Source organism: Saimiri boliviensis, chromosome 8 (genome assembly GCF_048565385.1).
Source record: "Saimiri boliviensis isolate mSaiBol1 chromosome 8, mSaiBol1.pri, whole genome shotgun sequence".
NCBI classification, from domain to species: Eukaryota; Metazoa; Chordata; class Mammalia; order Primates; family Cebidae; genus Saimiri; species Saimiri boliviensis.
The window spans coordinates 54,781,351-54,801,123 of record NC_133456.1 but is presented as its reverse complement, the minus strand read 5'-3'; the positions used below and the strand labels follow the sequence as shown (position 1 = coordinate 54,801,123).

Genomic DNA, 19,773 nt, shown 5'->3' with positions numbered 1-19,773 from the left:
TTTATAATTAACAAATTGCTTTTTAGTGGCTACGTTATTTTCCTAACTACCTATATGCCATGTCTGTGACATCACTCGTGCTACTTACTGTTTTTAGACAGCTTTTTATAATTAACAAATTGCTTTTTAGTGGCTACATTATTTTCCTAACTACCTATATGCTGTGATATTGAACTTTTTGTTGTTGCATACTTTGATAGTGTCCAATATTTTTGTCTCTTATAAGTAATATTGCAAAGACCATTCTGTACAAAAATATTAAAGTAAACTCCAGTTATTTCTTCAGGATAGTTTCCTAGAAGTCAAATAAAGTCACAGAGCTCTCTATTAAGTACCTATTTTAGCCACAGCACTCTGCTAGGTAGTGTGAAAGATGTAAAAATGATGAAGATGCAGTCTGCTCCTTCTAGGAGTTCATAGTTAATGAGTTGAACTGATATAAATATGATTTCAATGGGAAGCTGAAATAACTCCAAGGGTCATCATAATGATGAATCAGTATAATTTGTACAGAGCAGGATTGCCCACTTCGACCTAATTTAGTTGAGTGCCAGCCCTCTGGCCTGCTATGATGGAAATATTTCTCTCTTAGAGAATGCTATAGGGAAAGTAAGGGAAAGAGATGATTTGCTGAATAATATATACCTTATGTCCTCCTTCTTCCAGTGCAGTGTCACTTGTGGACAGGGATATCAGCTAAGAGCAGTGAAATGCATCATTGGGACTTACATGTCAGTGGTAGATGACAATGACTGTAATGCAGCAACTAGGCCAACTGATACCCAGGTAAGTTTCCTTTGTCCAACTCAGTTATTGACTTTGGGCACTAAGATACCAAACTTCCCAGCTATTTGGACAAAACTGAAATCCTTTCATAGATAAGTATGTCAGTAGAGCAATCAGTAGATTAACTTGTCCAGATTTACCTGTATGTTATATTTATAATCAAATATTTTGATGTGTCAGTTTTGTTGTTCTTTAGTTATTTGAAGTATATGTAAGTTTTCTTCTGATTTTTATTGGATGATAAATGTTGGATTTTGGGCTCTTTTTTTAAACTTATGTTTCTAAAATTATTTCAGTGTACTATGCAGTAACTAGTGTCACATATTCAGACAGTGATTTACTGGAGCTAACTTGTACCAGCTCACAGAGCCAATTGACAAATTTTGCAGGAGTTTTGCAAACTGATTATTAAGTACAACTATTATTAAAAACCAAAACTATAAACCTGTAATTAAATATGTGGTATTAAAAATGAAGTTGATAAAGACTCAGAATTTAACTTATACAATGTACATATGTGTCTGTATGGTGGATGTGCAATATAAGAGTGTGCTACCACACATCTCTCCCCAACTCTATGTGCATTGAGATCAAATTCATAGCTTGAAATTGATCATGGTGAGAGTATTTACACCACAGGAATCAGCAAGGGCTACAATTCAGGGCTTAATTTATTATTTTGTTGATTGTTTAGACTTAAGAAAGTAATGGAGAAAATGTTAATGATGCAGATTAAATTTAAAAGAGTCTTGTGTCTGTAGCAGTTACACTATGAATAGAACAAAAGGATGTGGAAATATTCTTCCAATATCTGAAAAATATCTGATTCAGCAAACACATCTTCCACATCATTGGTCAGTGGGTCAAATTCTGACTGTGTGTCTTCATTATTCCACTTTCATCCTACCCTTAAACATAAACAAAATATCAACTAACATTCATGCCTGAACTACATTCATTTGGCAATAATAAATGTAGGAGGGCAACAGGTTCAAAAGTTCAGCAAAAATCATCAAATGTATTCTGTGAGAATTAATTTGCTGTATGGAATTTAAAATAAAGAACTGGAATTTTATTGTTATTTCAAAATTGCTATACATCCTTTATATCAGTAAAATTTACAATAAATAAGCACATATTTATACATATGTATGTATATGTACGTGCATGTAATATGTGTGTTTGTATACGTATAATATCTGTAAACACACAGATCTTTTTTCTCAAGAAGCTGGTGGATAACCACTCGCCAGCACACTATTCTATATGGGCCTTGATTTTGGCATCATGTATGTAAAGAGAATATATAAAGAGAACACTTGGGTTTGCATAGCAGCTTTGCTAATTGCTGAAAATGGCATTTGAATCCAGGCTATTCCCAGAACTCGCACTCTTGAGTGAGGCCCCATATGGCTGATGTACTGTCTCTCTTCTGAACATCCTCAATCTGCTGCCTTTCAAAGTGTTGTTGATGGATAAAAAGTGTTAACAAAGGAAATTAATATGGCAGTGCTGTGCATGTTATCATCAATAAATTAACCAGCCAACACGTGCCTTATAATAAAAATATTTTATTGAAATGTTCCAAACCACAGTATGATAAATGCCTGGAAGATATTAGCTATGACATCTAAGTAATCATGAATTGAGGACTTAGCAGCTCCCTTTCAGATTCAAAATATGATTTCTCTTTAAGTTATTCTATAATATCCATTTGACTATGGGATGGCTCCTACTGTTGCAGTATGTGAAAAATTTCTTCACTTTGTAAAATGTTATCTTTGGCTTTCTTTGGACCAAGTGCAAAGGAATAGGCAAAGTCTGGAGCCAAGTTAACAAAATTTCACACTCCACGCCTAAGTTTTCTAACGTAAAGATGTCTCAGTCATATTTGACACCAACCCCCAGCACTTTTGCACTGTGCACAGCACTCTTAGGCTTGTGATGAATATGCATTAAATCACTGGGTAGTTGCTAACCACTGAGGCTGAGAGTGATATAAACAGGTGTGTACTTTTATTCCTGTTTGTATATCTTGGAATATTACCTGTATACAGATGACCTCAGTTCATAACAGGGACTTCGTCTGAATGATTGAGATATGTTATATAAATTCCAGGCATTGGCCAATTGATACACCTTTTATATCTACATTTGACATGCTGGGATTCTGATGTTATCTTTAGGCAAACTGGGAAAGCAAGTTCATGATTAGCAAATTCTGATTAAGAAATTAATTCAAATGTGAGAACAGAGTTTGGCCTTCGGATTTTTACAACATCAACAATTAATGATTTTAAAATGATATCCTGCTGTTTCATGACTTATGTGTCCTTTTACAATATTTTTTCTCTTTTTACACAAATGGGTGAGCAAATATGGCTTTAAAAATTATCAAACTGACCCCTGCCCTGTATTAAGGTACTCACAAAGGGACGAAGATTATATCTCATTTTGCTGTAGAAGACACTGGGACTGAGAGACATCATGTGACTTGCCCAGATTCACATAGAAATCTTAAGCCTTAGAATTCTTAGCCTTTACATTTTTATCCACCATGACCATTAACTTGAAAGTGCGTTGACTTGAAAGTGACTTTGTTTTTTTTTCCCCCCCATTACATGTAGGACTGTGAATTACCATCCTGTCATCCTCCCCCAGCTGCCCCGGAAACGAGGAGAAGCACATACAGTGCACCAAGAACCCAATGGCGATTTGGGTCTTGGACTCCAGTAAGAAATAGACTGGGAGAAATGGGGAGGGCAGGACGGGGGCTAATGTTCTCTGACATGACTGTAGAAAGTGGGATACTGTCCAGTATGCAGCCATTCCGAGTAATGTAACCGCATGATTTTACTCCAACACTCAGTGCTCAGCCACTTGTGGGAAAGGCACCCGGATGCGATACGTCAGCTGCCGAGATCAGGACGGCTCTGTGGCTGATGAGAGTGCCTGTGCTACCCTGCCTAGACCAGTGGCAAAGGAAGAATGCTCTGTGACACCCTGTGGGCAGTGGAAGGCCTTGGACTGGAGCTCTGTAAGCGGGTGGATTATTTGGAATCAGGGAGTGGGGGGGATAAGGAGTCGGTGGAGTGGGGGGGATCCCACTCGCAAATGTCAATGGGTAATATTTCAGAGCTAGACTTGTTTTATGATTTAAATTGTTCTGCTCCACTGATGTGCAGTTAGCCAAGTGTGCAAGGACTCTTAGCTAAGTGTATAAGGAATGCATATTTTCAAAAAAATGGATGAATCTGTTTACAATCTGCTTGAGTGCCCGTCCTGTTGGGCTGGTCAGAAATCCCAGTCTTCATTGAGTCACATTAGTATGCAATATATTTGTAGAGAACCAAAAGTATCAGGAGAGAGGCACTTACTTCGAGTCTGGATTCCTCCTGTATCCTGTGATCCCTAAAAGTCAAGTGGCTCTTGGTTTTCCCTGCCAAGAGTGGGAAGTGGGAATCCTCATCCAGTGCTGTGAACCTGCCTGCTGTGTACACTAAGCACCATCGATTAGTTTTTATAAAAGTAAAACTTTTATCTTTAGGCAGCTTCTGTTTTCTGCTCTACAAAAAGCCCAGAGTTCAGGAAATAGATTAGAATAGTTGAGGAGAAGGCATAAGGAGAATGGAGATTCATATCTCAATAAATATGATAATATACATAAAGAAATCTGAAAGGTGCAATAAAATAGACCTGTGTAAAAACCCAGACCTTGTCATTTACTTGTTGCATGGCCTTGAGCAATCTGGTTTGGGAAAGAAGACAAAAAAGAATACAGGGTTGTTGTGAGGATTTAGATTATGATGTATGTTAAATGCCTAGAAAAAAGTACTACTCAATAAATAGTAGATAATCTCACTCTCACGCCTTGAGCTTTCAAACACTGATCCATGCATCCATTCATCCATCTGTCCATCCATCTGTCAGTTCGTCTTCTCTAAGATCCATCTGTCCAGTCACCAGAAGTTTGTGAAAGTTTACTAGAGAAAGAGCAGTGAAGAATGAATAATAAAGTCTCTACCCTCATGGAGATTATTCTAATGGAGGATCCAGTCAATGAACAAATAAGGAAGTATATAATATAGCAACAGGTGCTGATAAATCCTAGAAAGAAGTCAAGAGGAGAAATGGAATAGAGAAAGATGGGATGTGCTTTTAGACAGGGTGGTCAAAAAAGACCTGACATTCAGCAGGACCTGAGTGAAGTGAGGGAGTGACCCACATGGGTATCTAAGTGGTATAGCAAAAGAGGCAGTAGGTATGAAGCCCCTCAGATGAAAGTGTTCTTGGCATGTTCAAGAAGCATCAGTAAGGCCAGCATAGCTGGAGTGCAGTGAGTGTTGAATATTAGATGGGTCAAAGAGGTAGTCAGTGGCTACATCATAAAGGGCCTAGCAGATCAGTATAAAGATTTGGGATATTATTTAAATGAATTGAAAAATCACTGGAAGTAGGATAGGATTTGACTTTTGTTTTAATGGGCTATGTTCTGTGATGCATAGACAGCAGACTAAGGTGAGGAGTGTCCAGATCTGAAGCAAACCTCAGCTGAAAGCCCATTGCATGGTCCTGGCAAGGGAATGTGATGTCTTGGACTAGGGAGGTGATAATGTAGGCTGTAAGAAGTGGCTGAATTTGGGGGATATATTTTGAATACTGAGCTGACAGATTTCTCACTGAAATGGAAATGGGGTGGGCGAAAAAGAGAGGAAACAAGGTTGGTCCCAAGGTTTTTGGCCTGAGCAATTTGGGAAAGTGGTAGGCCATTTACAGAAATGCACATTCAGGAATTTTCAACCCCTCCACCAAATGACTGACCCTTTCTCTTTCTGAACATTCAACCTAGTGCTCTGTGACCTGTGGGCAAGGTAGGGCCACCCGGCAAGTAGTGTGTGTCAACTACAGTGACCACGTGATTGATCGGAGCGAGTGTGACCAGGATTATATCCCGGAAACCGACCAGGACTGTTCCATGTCACCGTGTCCTCAGAGGACCCCAGACAGTGGCTTAGCTCAGCACCCCTTCCAAAATGAGGACTATCGTCCCCGGAGCGCCAGCCCTGGCCGCACCCACGTGCTCGGTGGAAACCAGTGGAGAACTGGCCCCTGGGGAGCAGTGAGTATTCCCTGAAGTCTTTCCATAGTTTGCTTGCTTCTCTTTCACTTGAGGTTGGTTTGGGGAAAAACAGACTAGAAACACCTTTAGAACATATTTTTTTCTTTACAAGGGATTGACATTGTGCATTTTCATTTGCTTTGAGTAACCCATAATGTGTTAATTATAGCCCCTGATGATACTGCCTGCATGTACCTATAAGCTGTCTTGATTGGGTGGAGAAAGGGGATGTCACGGCTAGGTGATGTGATCACGTGGCCTCCTGGAAGGTATCATGAATACCATCATGATTTATCCTGGAGGCCACAGGCAGTTCATAACAGTAGGGGAATTAAGAAGACAGAGAAACTTTTCTGAAAGGGAATTCTTAATGAAAGTAATTTTCCTTTCTACTATTTTCCAGAAGAGTACAATCTCAAAGCATGGTTGCTATATAATTTGTAGTGGTAGATCATTGTCCTGGATTAGGGGGAAATTATAGTCTAGGTAAGATTTGTGTTTAGAAGATAGATACCCTAATAGTTATCAACAGAAGCCCTGAGGGAAGATGCCTTGGTTTGATCCACACTTTCAAATCTGGGTACCTTCTGCAGGTCCCTTCTCCTCTTTGAGCCTCAGTTCCCTCATCTTTAAAATGAGGATAATAATAATTCTTGCTTTCTTGGGTTGTTGTAAGAATTAAATGAGATGCTGCAAATAAAGTGCTTTGCGCCCTGTGTGCCACAGAGTGAGAACTTAATAAATGTCAACAGTTGTCTTTATTATTATCGTTATCATTGTCCTTCAAGTTAGGAAGGTCTTGACAAATACCTGCTATCAAAAGAAAAGTATGCTTTGGGATGTTTTAATGTTTTTACTAAATAATTAAAAAAAAAAAAAAAAACAGTATGCTGTGGAATAACAGACATGTTGAATGGAATTGCAGGAAGGGGAGGATTTTAAAGGTTCCCGGGTAGGGATGTAGTTAGGTGTTTAGTAATTATTCAGGGGTCTTCTTTTTAATTGTTTACTATTAGTTTCCTTCTAGTACTGCTAATTCTGTTTAATTGTTTCTCGGCTAAAAAGAATTAGAAGGAAGCTGTCTGTTTCCCACCGTGGTTATGTTTCAGTAAATTAGATGTACTCTCCGATGAATACTAATTAGCCAATGAGCATTTGCGCCCACTGTCTGTGCTGGCTGTGTGCAGAACAGCTGCCAAGTTGCCCAAGACCCTAGCCATCCAATCCCCCTCTTCTGCTTTCTACTTTTGGGCTGCCTTTGCCTGGGTTAGAAGAGATTTCAGTTCTGAGAAAGTAAAGGGTGATCCAGGGAAATAATCATTGAGTGTGTCATGGTTTTTCCTTGTTGACAGAATTCAGAACTCACACATGTGTAGTCTAGTGATAGCACTAGGATTTGAAGAGAGCATTTTAGTGCCATGCTTATTTAGGACTACATTTGGGGATGATACATTCCTTTAAGATTGAATGATTCTGGCCTTGGGCAGAGCTCCCAATTAGGGAGGATTAGGTAAGCTTTTTGTAGCGATGGGTAATACCATTCTTTTCCTCATTGTGCTTGTTTTTTGTTTGGAGATTTTTTTTTTCCCCCTAAGTTAAGTGAGGCTGAAGCTGGACAATGTGATTTTCAGTCTTAGCTTGATGTGTCTGACCTCCTCTCAGGAGGATGAAGGATGTGCATCATCTTTGCACTGCATTGCGTGGTACACAATCTGTACGTGGTCTTCCTGCCTTCCATGGCAGAAAAGGCAGCAAAGCGTTACAAACATTGGAGAATGGGAATCAAGTTATTCAGTGATTTCTGGAGTAAGAACTTCATTTTACAATACATTTCTCCATACACTTGAGCAGGGTGTGTGACCAATTAGGGATTTTGCAAACAAAAGAAAAGAAATTGACTCTTTCAAGTGAAAGAAAAACAAAGCTGTTCGTTTAGCCCCAGGAGGGACAGGGACCAGAGCATCTTCAGGGCTGTAGCTCAGGGGCTGGAAAGTTTTGTCTGCCGAGGGCCAGATAGTAAATCTTTTCAGCTGTGTGAACCATATAGTCTCTGTCGCAGCTAATCAGCTGTGTGTTGCAGCACAAAAGCAGGCATAGACAATGTGTAAATAAGTGGGCCTGCCTCTGTTCCAATAAAACCTTATTTCTAAAAACAGCTGGTAGCCTACATTTGCTCTTTGGGTTGTGGCTGGCCAACCCTTGATCTAGATAGAGGAGTAACTAAGGGATAATTTCTTTAGAGAGTTTCTGTCTTAATGAATCTCTTTTAAGCGTATGCCACTCTTGAGTTATTCTGCCGAGGATTCAGATTCCCAGGAAACTCTGGTTGCCCACCTCTGACCACAATAGGACAGAGCATCTTAATGGACAGACTAAGATGGCACCTACAGTAGAGAGGAATGGTTTCTTAAAGGAAATTGTGCTGCCGGAAGTAAGGGAAAGGATGTTAATTTGAGCAGGTAGAAAAAAACAAATGTCTATCACTCTTCGCTTCTCTAAAGGCCGTTCTCCTTTATTTTCTCCATTGTGGATGACAAATCTCATGAACGTTTCACTAATAGATATAAGGTTTGTTTAAATAAATGTTTACCTAGGAAAATGTTGTCATTTAAAGAGGTCAGGGACTTTGTTAACAAAAGTCCAGACTGAAAGTCTGCAACATGGAGGAATGGAACTAAGAATCCCTGTTAAATAATGGCAAAATTAGACCTGGAAAAGGGTTATGTACAATACAATACTTCATCTGTCTGTGGGAGTATAAAGACCCAAGCAGGCTCAAAACGTGCAGTGCCGCTGCCTGGCCCAAGCTGAGAACTATCACCAGTACTTCAGTTGGATTCTCAGTAGGAAAAATCCAGTTGCTCCCTGGGTGGCCAGTGGATTGGTTGACCTTAGATCGGGTATTCCTCCTTGCACCCATCAGCCATATTGGAGAGACAATACCATGTACTTTCTAGAGCTGTTCCTTCCAGAATCTTTAACTGGACCGGGTAGCAAATCCTGTGACCAGCACTATAGGAGATAATAGGGATACCAGTTATAACATTAAGCCCTTCCTCAAGGAGCCTACCACTTTACTGGGGCAATAAAGCTGGCCCCTGACATAATAAAGGAATGATACAAGATTAAATTATGAAGGGGAAAGCCCAAGGACCAAGATACAGATTACAAATCCATTTATACCATGAAAGGCCCTTCCTAAATTCTGGTCCTCAAACAAAGCTAATTAAAATAATAGTTCTCTGTTTTTTTAATTATACTAAGCTGTCTAAAAGTAGGAAGGTAGGAAGTAATGCCAGGCATGGTGGCTTACTCCTGTAATCCCAGCACTTTGGGATGCTAAGACAGGAGGATTGCTTGAAGCTAGGGGTTTGAGATCAGTTGGGGCAACATAGTGAGACCTTGTCTCTACAAAAAATTTTTAGAAAATTATCTAGGCATGATAGTGTGCACTGGTGGTCCTAGCTACATGGGAGACTGAGATGTGAAGATGGCTTGAGCTGAGAGGTTGAGGCCATAGTAAGCTATGATCATACAACTGTGTCCCACCCTAGGTGACAGAGTGACAGAGAAAACCCCATCTCAAAAAAAAAAAAAAAAAAAAAAAAAAAGAGTAGAAAATGAATATTTTAAGGTTGAGAGTAAGTATACCAGAATCCTCAAAGAATAAAGGTAAAATTTTTGTAACTTGAAAAATACCTAAGTAGTTTCTCAAGAGGAACTAATAAATCTATTATCTGGCTCCACATTAAAAAATTAAACCCAATATAAAATGAAAATGTAGGTACCGATTTTAAAACACTTATGATTTGGCCAGCATGGGCAGGGAAGTTAATAGTGGTCCAGTTCAATGGGCAACAAAATATATTCACATCTTGATACAGAAGAAGATGACCAGCAAGAAGCAATGTCTGATGGAGCCTATTTTGAAGTAACGCTGACGTGAGCTACGATTAGCTAGAAAGCAAAAATCAGCTTCAGAACCTGAAACTAATAACATGCTTGCAAATGCAGTTTGAGTCTTGATAAATCTTGAGAAATACATTGCTTTGAGGACCAGATGGTTATTTTATAGGCAAACCGATTTCACAAGGGTCAGAGTAAAGGACACTAGCAAACATTTTGGCCTTAAAAAGATAAGGAAATTATAGAAAGAAGAAAACACTTCAGGTGTAAATAAATAAGTGAGCTATGAGAAGCTCGCTTGGGAAATGAACTGAAATGCAAACATAACAGCATGACAAACCATGAGAGAGAGTATGTTAGACTGAAAAGTGCAGCCAAGGTTTGGCTGCAAGATGAAATTCAATTAAGTTCATTGGGGAAGTAAAAAAATAAATAAAACAGATCTTGCTACCATTAGCCACCAAAGTTCAGGCTGTTTTAAACAGAGAGAAAGGAACATTTTATTGGCTAGGAAATGATGTCTAAATGACATTTCATGATGTTTTCCTGGAGTAACTGAATGAGTTCATATAGAAGCTTAATGTCAACAAGTAGCAATTCATTAAGCATGTGAGTTGACCTCTGTGTTGAAAGGGAAATCAAATATTGGTTCTAAATAGGCACTTGGAGTTTTGAAAAGAAAAGAATTTCCAAATAAACTGTGGTTGTCCATCAACACCTCTGTACCTCTTAGAGGTGCAGAGGGGATAAAGAAAGTCAAGTGGCCTGCTTTGGAAGTCATATTAGGCATTTATGGAACCCCTGCGGAGGGCCTGAGGCACACCAGAGGAGGAGCCACATTGCTGCCTCCAGATGTGTCTATAAGATGTGTACATGAAACAACCCCACAATGGGGAAGTTCTCGGGTTCTGATTGCTTTTTGTCCTTTGTGGATGACTTGAGATTGCTTTTCAGCACAGTTGTCTTAACCTTTCAACTAGCTGCTTTTGTGTTCCTAAGATGGAGATTGAGGTGGGGATTAACTTGTCAACTGATGTGTTTAGTGTTCTAGTACCTGTGCTGGCGGATCCCAGAGGCGTGTTGTTGTATGTCAGGATGAAAATGGATACACCGCAAACGACTGCGTGGAGAGAATAAAACCCGATGAGCAAAGAGCCTGTGAATCCGGCCCTTGCCCTCAGTGGGCTTACGGCAGCTGGGGAGAGGTGAGAGTGAACTATCCGTCTGTAAACACAGAGGAACTGTGTTAACCAAACTGGATCTGTCATTCAGATTTTATTTTAAGGAAGAAGAACTAGCTCTAATAGAAGCTTCTGGAGTGGGGATTAACTAGGAAACCTGTCTTATTACATTCTGGACTATTTTAAAGTGCTTCTATTACCACTAAGAGACAGCTTGGATATATAGGTGAGGAAAATTAGAAGAGAATACAGATCAATACTAGTATAAATTGTTTGCTTACCTCTGATGAATAAAAGCAGATGCTTTTAAAGTGATTGAAAATATATATTAAATCAGTCCATGGAAGTCTTGCCCTCTTCATAGTTTTGTGGTGTTTGTGTTATGACCTGTTCCCATGGCATAATGTCTCCCAATATTCCAAATCCCTAATGAAACCAGATTGAATAGGTGTTATAACTCCTGTGAAAGATAATGTGTTTTTATTGTGGAAGTGAGTAGTTAGCTGTGTATTCTCAAATATGGAATTCTTTAGCTGCTACCTTTTCAGAGTTGTCTCTGACAACTGCTAAGGGATAACAACTAAGTTTATTTATAAATTAACTTTATTTATAAATTTTTGTTTATGTATAAATTAATAAAGAAATTTTATTTATAAAAAATGTATTATTAAATAAAATAAAATTTTAAATTTCTTAAAAAATAAATAATAATATTTCTCAGTATTAGAAGCTGAGAAAACTATGTTCTGTTCCCAGCTATGGCTCTTAAAAGTTTTGTTACCTTAGCAAATAATGTACTATCTGCCAAATGCTTATATTTTCATCTGTAACTAAGGATAATAGTAGCACCAACTTCTTAGTATTTATGACTGTGATATGAGATAGTACCTGTCAAATGCCTAGGCCGTAGCCTTTCATCAAGTAACTGGTACTACAATGTAATAATAATTAATGTTAAGAATAAGTATTATCATTAAGAATACTGTGATTAACTGGAGTTTTTAGCCCCTATTATACATAGGGCTTAGATGCTTATTGTTTTGTGTTTAATTAACTAAGAATATATCTCTCTATTCTTGAATCCACAGGGAGAGCGCATATTTAAAGTTTGTCGAGTTGTTCTGTCTTGACTATAACATTTATCAAATAAAACACAAGAAATAACACCTTGGAGGCCCCAGTGCCAAGAGGGGGAAAAAGACAAATGAGACTGATGGGCATGTTAGTCCACATCCTTGGCTAACTGAAATCACGTGTCCACATTTCATGGTTGCATCCACGTAACCTAGTAGTCATAGGGAGTCATAACAGGGTTTTTGTTGACTTTCATTGACAGTTGCGTCATTCTGGAGAGCTTTGTTGAAGGGAAAGAAAGGGGAATGAGCCTTTGTGACTCATGTATTGTGGATTTCCCAAAACCTCCTCGCAAAGTTCTGTCCTGTGGGGCCTGTGATTAAGCTTCTGTAATTGGATTTAGGCCAGAAGGATACATGAACTTGCTGAGATGCTTTGCTGTCAGCACAGACCAGATCATTCCAAATTCTGTGGGAGATCTGGCCTTGGCACAGCAGGGAAAGCAAATGTCAGTGTTGCTGGATTTGAGCACAGCAGCACTGTCCAAGAAATACAACGTGTTCCTGCCTCAGAAGTTTAGATCTAGCCAGGAGTCAGAACCTTACCCATCCTGTTTATTCATCCAAGGGGAAAGTCATAGTTGTCCTCAGATTCAGAAATACAGTAAAATAGTTTAGTGTCATAAAAGGCTATAGAGACTGAAATCAGAGAACAGCCAGGGATTGGTGACAGCTTCTTAGAAGTTGCCAGAAAATTGAGCCGGTTATTATCTCCTTTGTTTGGTATTAGGTAGTTTTTGTTTGTTTATTTTTGTTTTGGTTTAGTTTGGCTTGATTTGGTTTGGTTTGGTTTTGTATTTCTCAAAGAATCTTTGACACTTGCTAACAGATTGGCCTTGATCAAGTTAATTAACCTCCCTTCATCTTAATTGCTTCATATGTAAGATGGGATAATTATACTCCTCTTGATTAGATAATATATGCAAAAGCCCTCAGTGCAAGTGAAGAGAAAGCACTCAATAACTAATACCTGCCATTAAGGTGGGAGAGCCTTAGGTCTGTTTCACGTATCACTACTGGTAATTCACCCTGGTTCCATCTGTCAGAGGCTTACCTTGCTCAATGCCATAACTGACTTTGGCTAAGAAATTAGGGAGAAAGAAAATTTGTCATTGGTCTTTCAGACAAAATAACTTCAACCTTCCTCTTCCTTCTTCTAGTGCACAAAACTGTGCGGTGGAGGCATGAGAACAAGACTGGTGGTCTGTCAGCGGTCCAATGGTGAACGGTTTCCAGATTTGAGCTGTGAAATTCTTGATAAACCTCCCGATCGTGAGCAGTGTAACACACATGCTTGTCCACACGACGCTGCATGGAGTACTGGCCCTTGGAGCTCGGTACGGCCCTAACTATTCATGTTTGTTAAACAAACTATCTAATTGCAAGGTATTCTGGGCACTCCTCTGCGGCAGATAATTATCACCCTGACAAGGGCATCCCAGAAACTCTGCTAGAAATAGTCTATTATTTTCTCCGTATTGACATAAAATAGAATTAACTTTTTATGATATTGCCAAAGTGACTTTACAGAATATGTGTACCTCATACAGGACCTGGTGCCAAGAAGTAGCTGCCTTTTCTTAGCAGAAATACGCACAGACACATACGCACAGACACATACACATGTAGTGATTTTAGCAGACAACTCAATAGCAGACATTCTTTCCTTTTCTAAGCTATGGTAGTTTTGACTTTTTGGGAAAGACACCTGCTTATTGAGGCCAAAGCAATTTTTCTTCAGTGACTGATTTTCCTGTGTGACTCGGGTATGGCTCTCAACATAATCTGTACAAAGGCTGTGCCCACAAAATATACTAACATCATTTTGAAAATACAAAAGACCAAAAATGAAACAGGTGACCTGGTGCCTGTTATGATGTCGGAAATGTTCTCTCTCTTGCACAGAGACAGGAGGCTCCTTTGAGACCATTTTTTGCTTTGGTCCTAGTCTTCCTTTGCTATCTGCTTAGCCAGCAGCTGACATGGTGAGACAGGTTTGCCACTGTAAATACGATGCAAACTTTGGGGCAGCTCTTGGCAAACAGAAGGATCAGCTGTGTCGAAACAATACTTTGGCTGAGTTGTGCCCATAAGCTGTGGAGCCGTTAGGGCTGTTTCATGTAAATAGAGTAAAAATGGTCCTGTAAATACGTTAATTGCACTGAAGCTGAATTTAGTATTATATTAAGTCATACCCAGAATGTTTTTTATTCAGTATGGTTCTGACAAGTCTTAACCATCTCTGAAACCAGCTAAGGAGCAGATTAAGTAAAGTGACATGGTTAATACCTATTGACATTTCTAAGAGTCAAGGGTTTCAATGGCTGGGGTCGTGTCTGCAGGTATAACACTAACTATATAATCACTGTACTTCATATTAAGTAGAAATCTAGTAGAATTTGGAGCATTATCTCTACTGGTACTATTTAGCTGGACTGTAAGTATTGTCTTCCAGAGTTTAAGAAATGCCACTCTGAGTCAGAGAGCTCTGGTTTGTTGTACCTCTAGTCAATTCACTAGGAGTATTTTGCCTATAAAATGGCACCTTTCCCACATGAACATTTTTGAAGATCAGAAACAACTTTTGAATGTCAGGAACATTTTCTGACATTCTCAACTTCCCTCATCACCTATTACATATTATTTTTCATGAAATTCCCTCTTGAGCTCATTATATTTTCACCCAGTTTACTTGACCAACAGTAACACCAGTGCCAGAGTTATGTTTCAGAAAGTCGGCTAGCTCTCCACAAAGAGGTATTTCATTAATTTTGACCAAAAAAAAAAAAAAAGGAAAGAAAAAAACTTTTAACCCTAAAGAAGGAATACACAAGCCTATTTGTTGCATGTTCTTGTGGTTTGGTGAAAAAAAAGAATTTTTTTCCTTGTGCATTTTCCTTCTCACACTCAATTCCATTGATCATATCAATTCCATTGATCATTCTATATTTATCTCTCCAGGAATAATTATTTGAGAAAATGGAGGGGAAAACCTATAGTCCTGGAGAATTATAAATTATTTTCCATGGTATCCTCTTCCTTAAACACTTTCTAAATACACTTCAATTTTTTACACAGGATCACTACCCTCCCCTGCAGATATTTTAAGAGCACAGGTGTTTAAATTTTAAAACATGAATCGCTAATTATTGTAAGTGAAGACATAAGGTTTATTTCATGTAGTTGTTCTCCTTGGGTCTGCACAAAGATTTCCGAAACAGGAAGAAAGAGAGACAAATTATAATGCTCTAGTATGCACAGAAGCAAGTGCATGGATTTTTAAAATCATTTTGCTGCCTACATGATTTCGGTGCTTTCTTTATAAAGTGATCATTATTCAAATATCTGTTTAAAGCCTCTACTAAAGAGCAAGACCACTTCTGCAAGGCTTTTGTGATTTAAAAAAATTAAATCAAAAGCATTTTCTATAAATAGATATCTTTGTAATATATTACTTTTCCTAAATATATGTGTGAGAGGGCAGTCTTTCAGATTCTTACTGTAGGATTTTGATTTTAATTGTATGTTTATTTCTGTGGATGCTTTGGTATAATATCTTAGTAAGTCCAAATGTGAGCATACCTCAGTAATTGTGTTAATAGCCATAAAGCCACTTCCATGGTGCTTCATCATTGTAACTGACAGTGAAACTAACAACAATAAAAAGTATGTTGGAGGTGCTAACATGTTGCTTTCAACAGAAAGCAAATTAGATTTATTAGAGACCAAGGGTAGCAATTAGTCCTTCTGCCTGGTTGCTTTTCTCTCCAAGTACTCCCATGCAGTAGATAATGTCAAGAAGTAATTGCTGTTGTGTGAATTAGCCTTCTCCAAGGTCAAAATGGAGATAGCCTACTGCAACACTTGTTACTAAAGAGCAGTATTTAGGAAAGAAACCCCAAATCGCTATATATATACCTTCCAGAGTCCCTAAAATGAAGCTTTTGTGAACCTAGGGTTTAAGTACCCATCTTAGATCAGCCATTGGTTCTGGCTCAAGTCATTACAGATTTAAGAATCATGTTGGTGAGAAATATCCTCCAGAAATTCAACCTTTTCTATCCTTTTTAAAATGGGCCTTTGGACTCTTTATTGCTAATGTTTGTTTTTGAATAATGTTCTTTTTTTGAGATGGAGTCTTGCTGTGTCACCCAGGCTGGAGTTCAGTAGACATGATCTCAGCTCACTGCAACCTCCTCCTCCAGGGTTCAAGCAATTCTCATGCCTCAGCCTCCAGAGTAGCTGGGATTACAGGTGCCCATCAGCATGCCTGGCTGATTTTTGTATTTTTAGTAAAGATGGAATTTTACCATGTTGGCCAGGCTGGTTTCAAACTCCTAACCTCAGGTGATCTGCCTACCTTGGTCTCCCAAAGTGCTTAGATTACAGGCGTAAGCTACCATGCCCAGCCTGAGATAAGGTTCTTAAACTCCCGTGCCTTTCAGTCAACTCCTGCAGTCAGTCCCAGGAGGACATTAAGTAGTCAATGCACACATCCTGTGAATAGAGGAATAAATTGGAAAGAGAGCTCTATACTGTCAAACTTCAGCAGAAAGTAGGCTAAAAATCCAGAGCATTCTAGAGAAAGCTAATTCATCTAGGATACAGATTAAAAGTATGCTAGGTGATACCGTATATCCAAGATGGGTCTCTGATGTTCCTTTGTGCATTGCCCTGTCAACCTGCTTGCTGATCACCTTGGAAACTGTGCTTCTCCTTAGGAGAAATTGCTTGTTTGGGTTTTTCATGACAAACCTAAAAATGTTCTCTGAGCCTTGCTTTAGGTGCATTGGAATAATGCTTGTCGACCCGAATAATGAGAATTTATGAGCTCATGAAGGAACTGTGCTTTTGTTTCTGCCTGGCTAACTTATGAATTTGTGTCTACCTCATTTTTGTATTAAAGTTTGCAGCTTCTTAGGTAGGAAGAGAAAATGTTTGATATCAGTATTTTATCACCTCACTGCTTCTTTCTCTAGAAGAAATAAAGATTGTAAATATCACTGCCATATTTTCTAAACACAGTTTTAAGCAGCCACGCCTAGAATTTTCTGAATATTTTGAGCAGTACAGATTTCTATGTGTTATATAATAAAGCATATTTATTTTTTCATGTTATTTAATTTTATATACAATGTTGAATAACTCAGTGCTTGTCAGCAGACTGTAAAGGCAAGTAGGCTCTGTGAATTAGAAATGAATGTATATGTTTCTTCTGGTTTTAAAAAGATTCAATTTTAATTTTGTAAATTCCCTTCAACCTGTACAACCCCTCCCTCAAATCTGAGTAGCCAAGTATCTAGCTTTGTGTAATTAGATAGCTTCAAGTATGTATTTTAAAGGGATACTTAAAAAAAATTTCTGAGTTGGAAACGATGCTTAGATATGTAAACAAAAATACATGAGGCTTAATATTTTGTTGGGTATTTTTTTCTTTTGTAATACTGTTGTCCTAAGTTATTGAGTCTCAACTATGAAATATGCATGTTCCATTTATTGAATTTGTAGATAATGATAAAATATAGCCACAAGACCAAAAAAAAAAAAAAAATGGTGATTGGAAGACATGGTTCTGAACACATAAGAGACGACTAGGTACAGGAAAAACCAAACCTAATGTGCATAAATTTGATTACACTTCATTCTGTGTGTTCAGATAACTGTAAAAGGCTTACAACATTTGTCAATTTTGTTATTTGTTCACTTGCAATACATTTCAGACAGCATTTCTTATTGAAGGAAAATAAAATACTATAACAATTACCTTGGAAGTTTCAAGAGATCCTACCGTTTTCAAAAAAGTCTAAATCATAAAAATGACCCGGAGGCCTATTGATACCTCATCCTCCTTCTGAGTCTCCATTTTGCTATATAGGTTGTCATGGTATTCATGGATGAAAGGAGCAAGGTAAGGGCGAGGTCCCTATATAAGTTAGACTTTATTTTTAATAAGGTAAGAAGTAAGCTAATGTCTCCAAAGGAAATGAAGATAACAATAGGTAACGTTTGCTGAGTGTTTACTGTGTAACAAGCCAAATTAAGCAAATACACATCACATCAACTCTCTCATTGTAACCCATGAGGGAGGTGCTGTTAGGAGCTCATTTGACTAGGGGATAATCTACTTGAGTGATTCTACCTCATTGTTATGGTATTGCCTATTAATCTCATTTTGGTAGAAAAGAATAGCCTATGTTCAGAATAAACTTTTAGATTCCTGTTTATATTGCATAAAGGATATGCCTAAAACTCAAACTTCATTCAGACTTAACATTATTTAGCTAATTGTGGCATTGTCCATTTGACTCCAGCAACAGAAAATCCAAATTCATTCTTGTTATTGGTAAATTCCCAACCAGCGATTACAAATGACTGTCGTTTAGGGAATGGCAAAATATTCCTCTTTCATTTTACAAATATGTTTTTAGCCAGATTAGGAGGATGTTATCAAGATTTCGACTCTAAGGAATATCATGTTAAATGCATATGTATTTTTATAAATATATTTTTTACTACAATGAAGACATATTTAAACATATTGCTAGCATTTTTAAAGAAGAAGTAGCCACATTATTTGGCTCTATCACTGTGAAGTATAAAAAATAAGATAGATTTTTGGGGAACAAAATATTATAATATGTGAATTTACAAAGTTTACCTGAGTTCTGTATAGCACTCATCTCTAATGTGTTCAGAACGACCAAAATGCTTGCCGGTATCTCTTTCACTAGAGACGAAACTTAGCAGGCTTTTAATCTTTTTTTTTTTTTTCACTATTTATGGAGATTATATGCCTATGAAAGACTGATCCTGCCTTCTGATACTATTTTGTGGTAGCTTGACAGATTCTATTTTCATGGATTTAAAAAATCCAGAGGTGGGGGGAGCCAGGGTAGGAGGGTTATTGGGCTCTGAGGAGGAGTCCAGCTCCTCCCAGTGACTCCTGTTGTGGAGTTGCCCTTCAGGAATGGAAAGGAATAGAAACTTTGGAATGTGGAGTGGGAGGTAGAGGTTGAGTCCAAGCATAATGGGCTAGGAGGGAATCCTGGCAATTAGTGATGGCAGTTGAGGAAGATTTATTTTAATACCAGGGGTTGGAGGTGGGAGAAGGATAAAAAAAAAAAAAAAAAAAAAAAAAACTCTGGGTCATTTCTTTTAAAAAAAAAATCATTCAATTTTCAGCAAATACTTTTTAAGGGGTTACTGGGAACTGTTCTGGGTGCTAAGGATATAGCTCTTCATTCTAAGGGAGTAAGAGAAATTTTAGTATTAAATGAATATTAAACACATGTAATTAAAGAACGGATGCTTGGTTTTCCTGGCAGTTTCACCACCACCATAAAAATAAAAATACAAGTTGCTATTGGGGTGTGTACCTTAATGGTTGCTGATGATGTTTATTCAGTAAGTATATATTAGTAGTTTTATCTTTGTTTTTAAATGTGCAATTGGCCATTTTCAGTGATAGATGCTGCCTGACTGATGGCATGGAACTTTATAAAAATCCCCTGTCAGAGAATATGTTTTCAATTACCATTACGTTAGAACCAAATGTGAGTTCAGTGGTCTAAGAGCCAGGATCAGCGGAGAACCTGACTTTCTGCCTTTTCCCTGCTAGGTCTTTGGCCTCCTCATAAGGTGGAGAGTT

General features: G+C 38.2%; 1 protein-coding gene across 4 annotated transcripts in view; it reads left to right on the top strand.

The window, feature by feature from the left end:
* Positions 1-19,773, top strand: part of ADAMTS9 (ADAM metallopeptidase with thrombospondin type 1 motif 9) — a 207,846-nt gene that overhangs the window by 85,588 nt on the left and 102,485 nt on the right. For all 4 annotated transcript variants that reach the window (XM_074404499.1, XM_074404500.1, XM_010350914.3 and 1 more), the window contains 6 exons: positions 667-786; positions 3,414-3,518; positions 3,656-3,823; positions 5,636-5,905; positions 10,855-11,016; positions 13,286-13,462. In XM_074404499.1, coding sequence (XP_074260600.1) covers positions 667-786; positions 3,414-3,518; positions 3,656-3,823; positions 5,636-5,905; positions 10,855-11,016; positions 13,286-13,462 — 1,002 coding nt within the window. The remainder of the gene's footprint in view (positions 1-666; positions 787-3,413; positions 3,519-3,655; positions 3,824-5,635; positions 5,906-10,854; positions 11,017-13,285; positions 13,463-19,773) is intronic.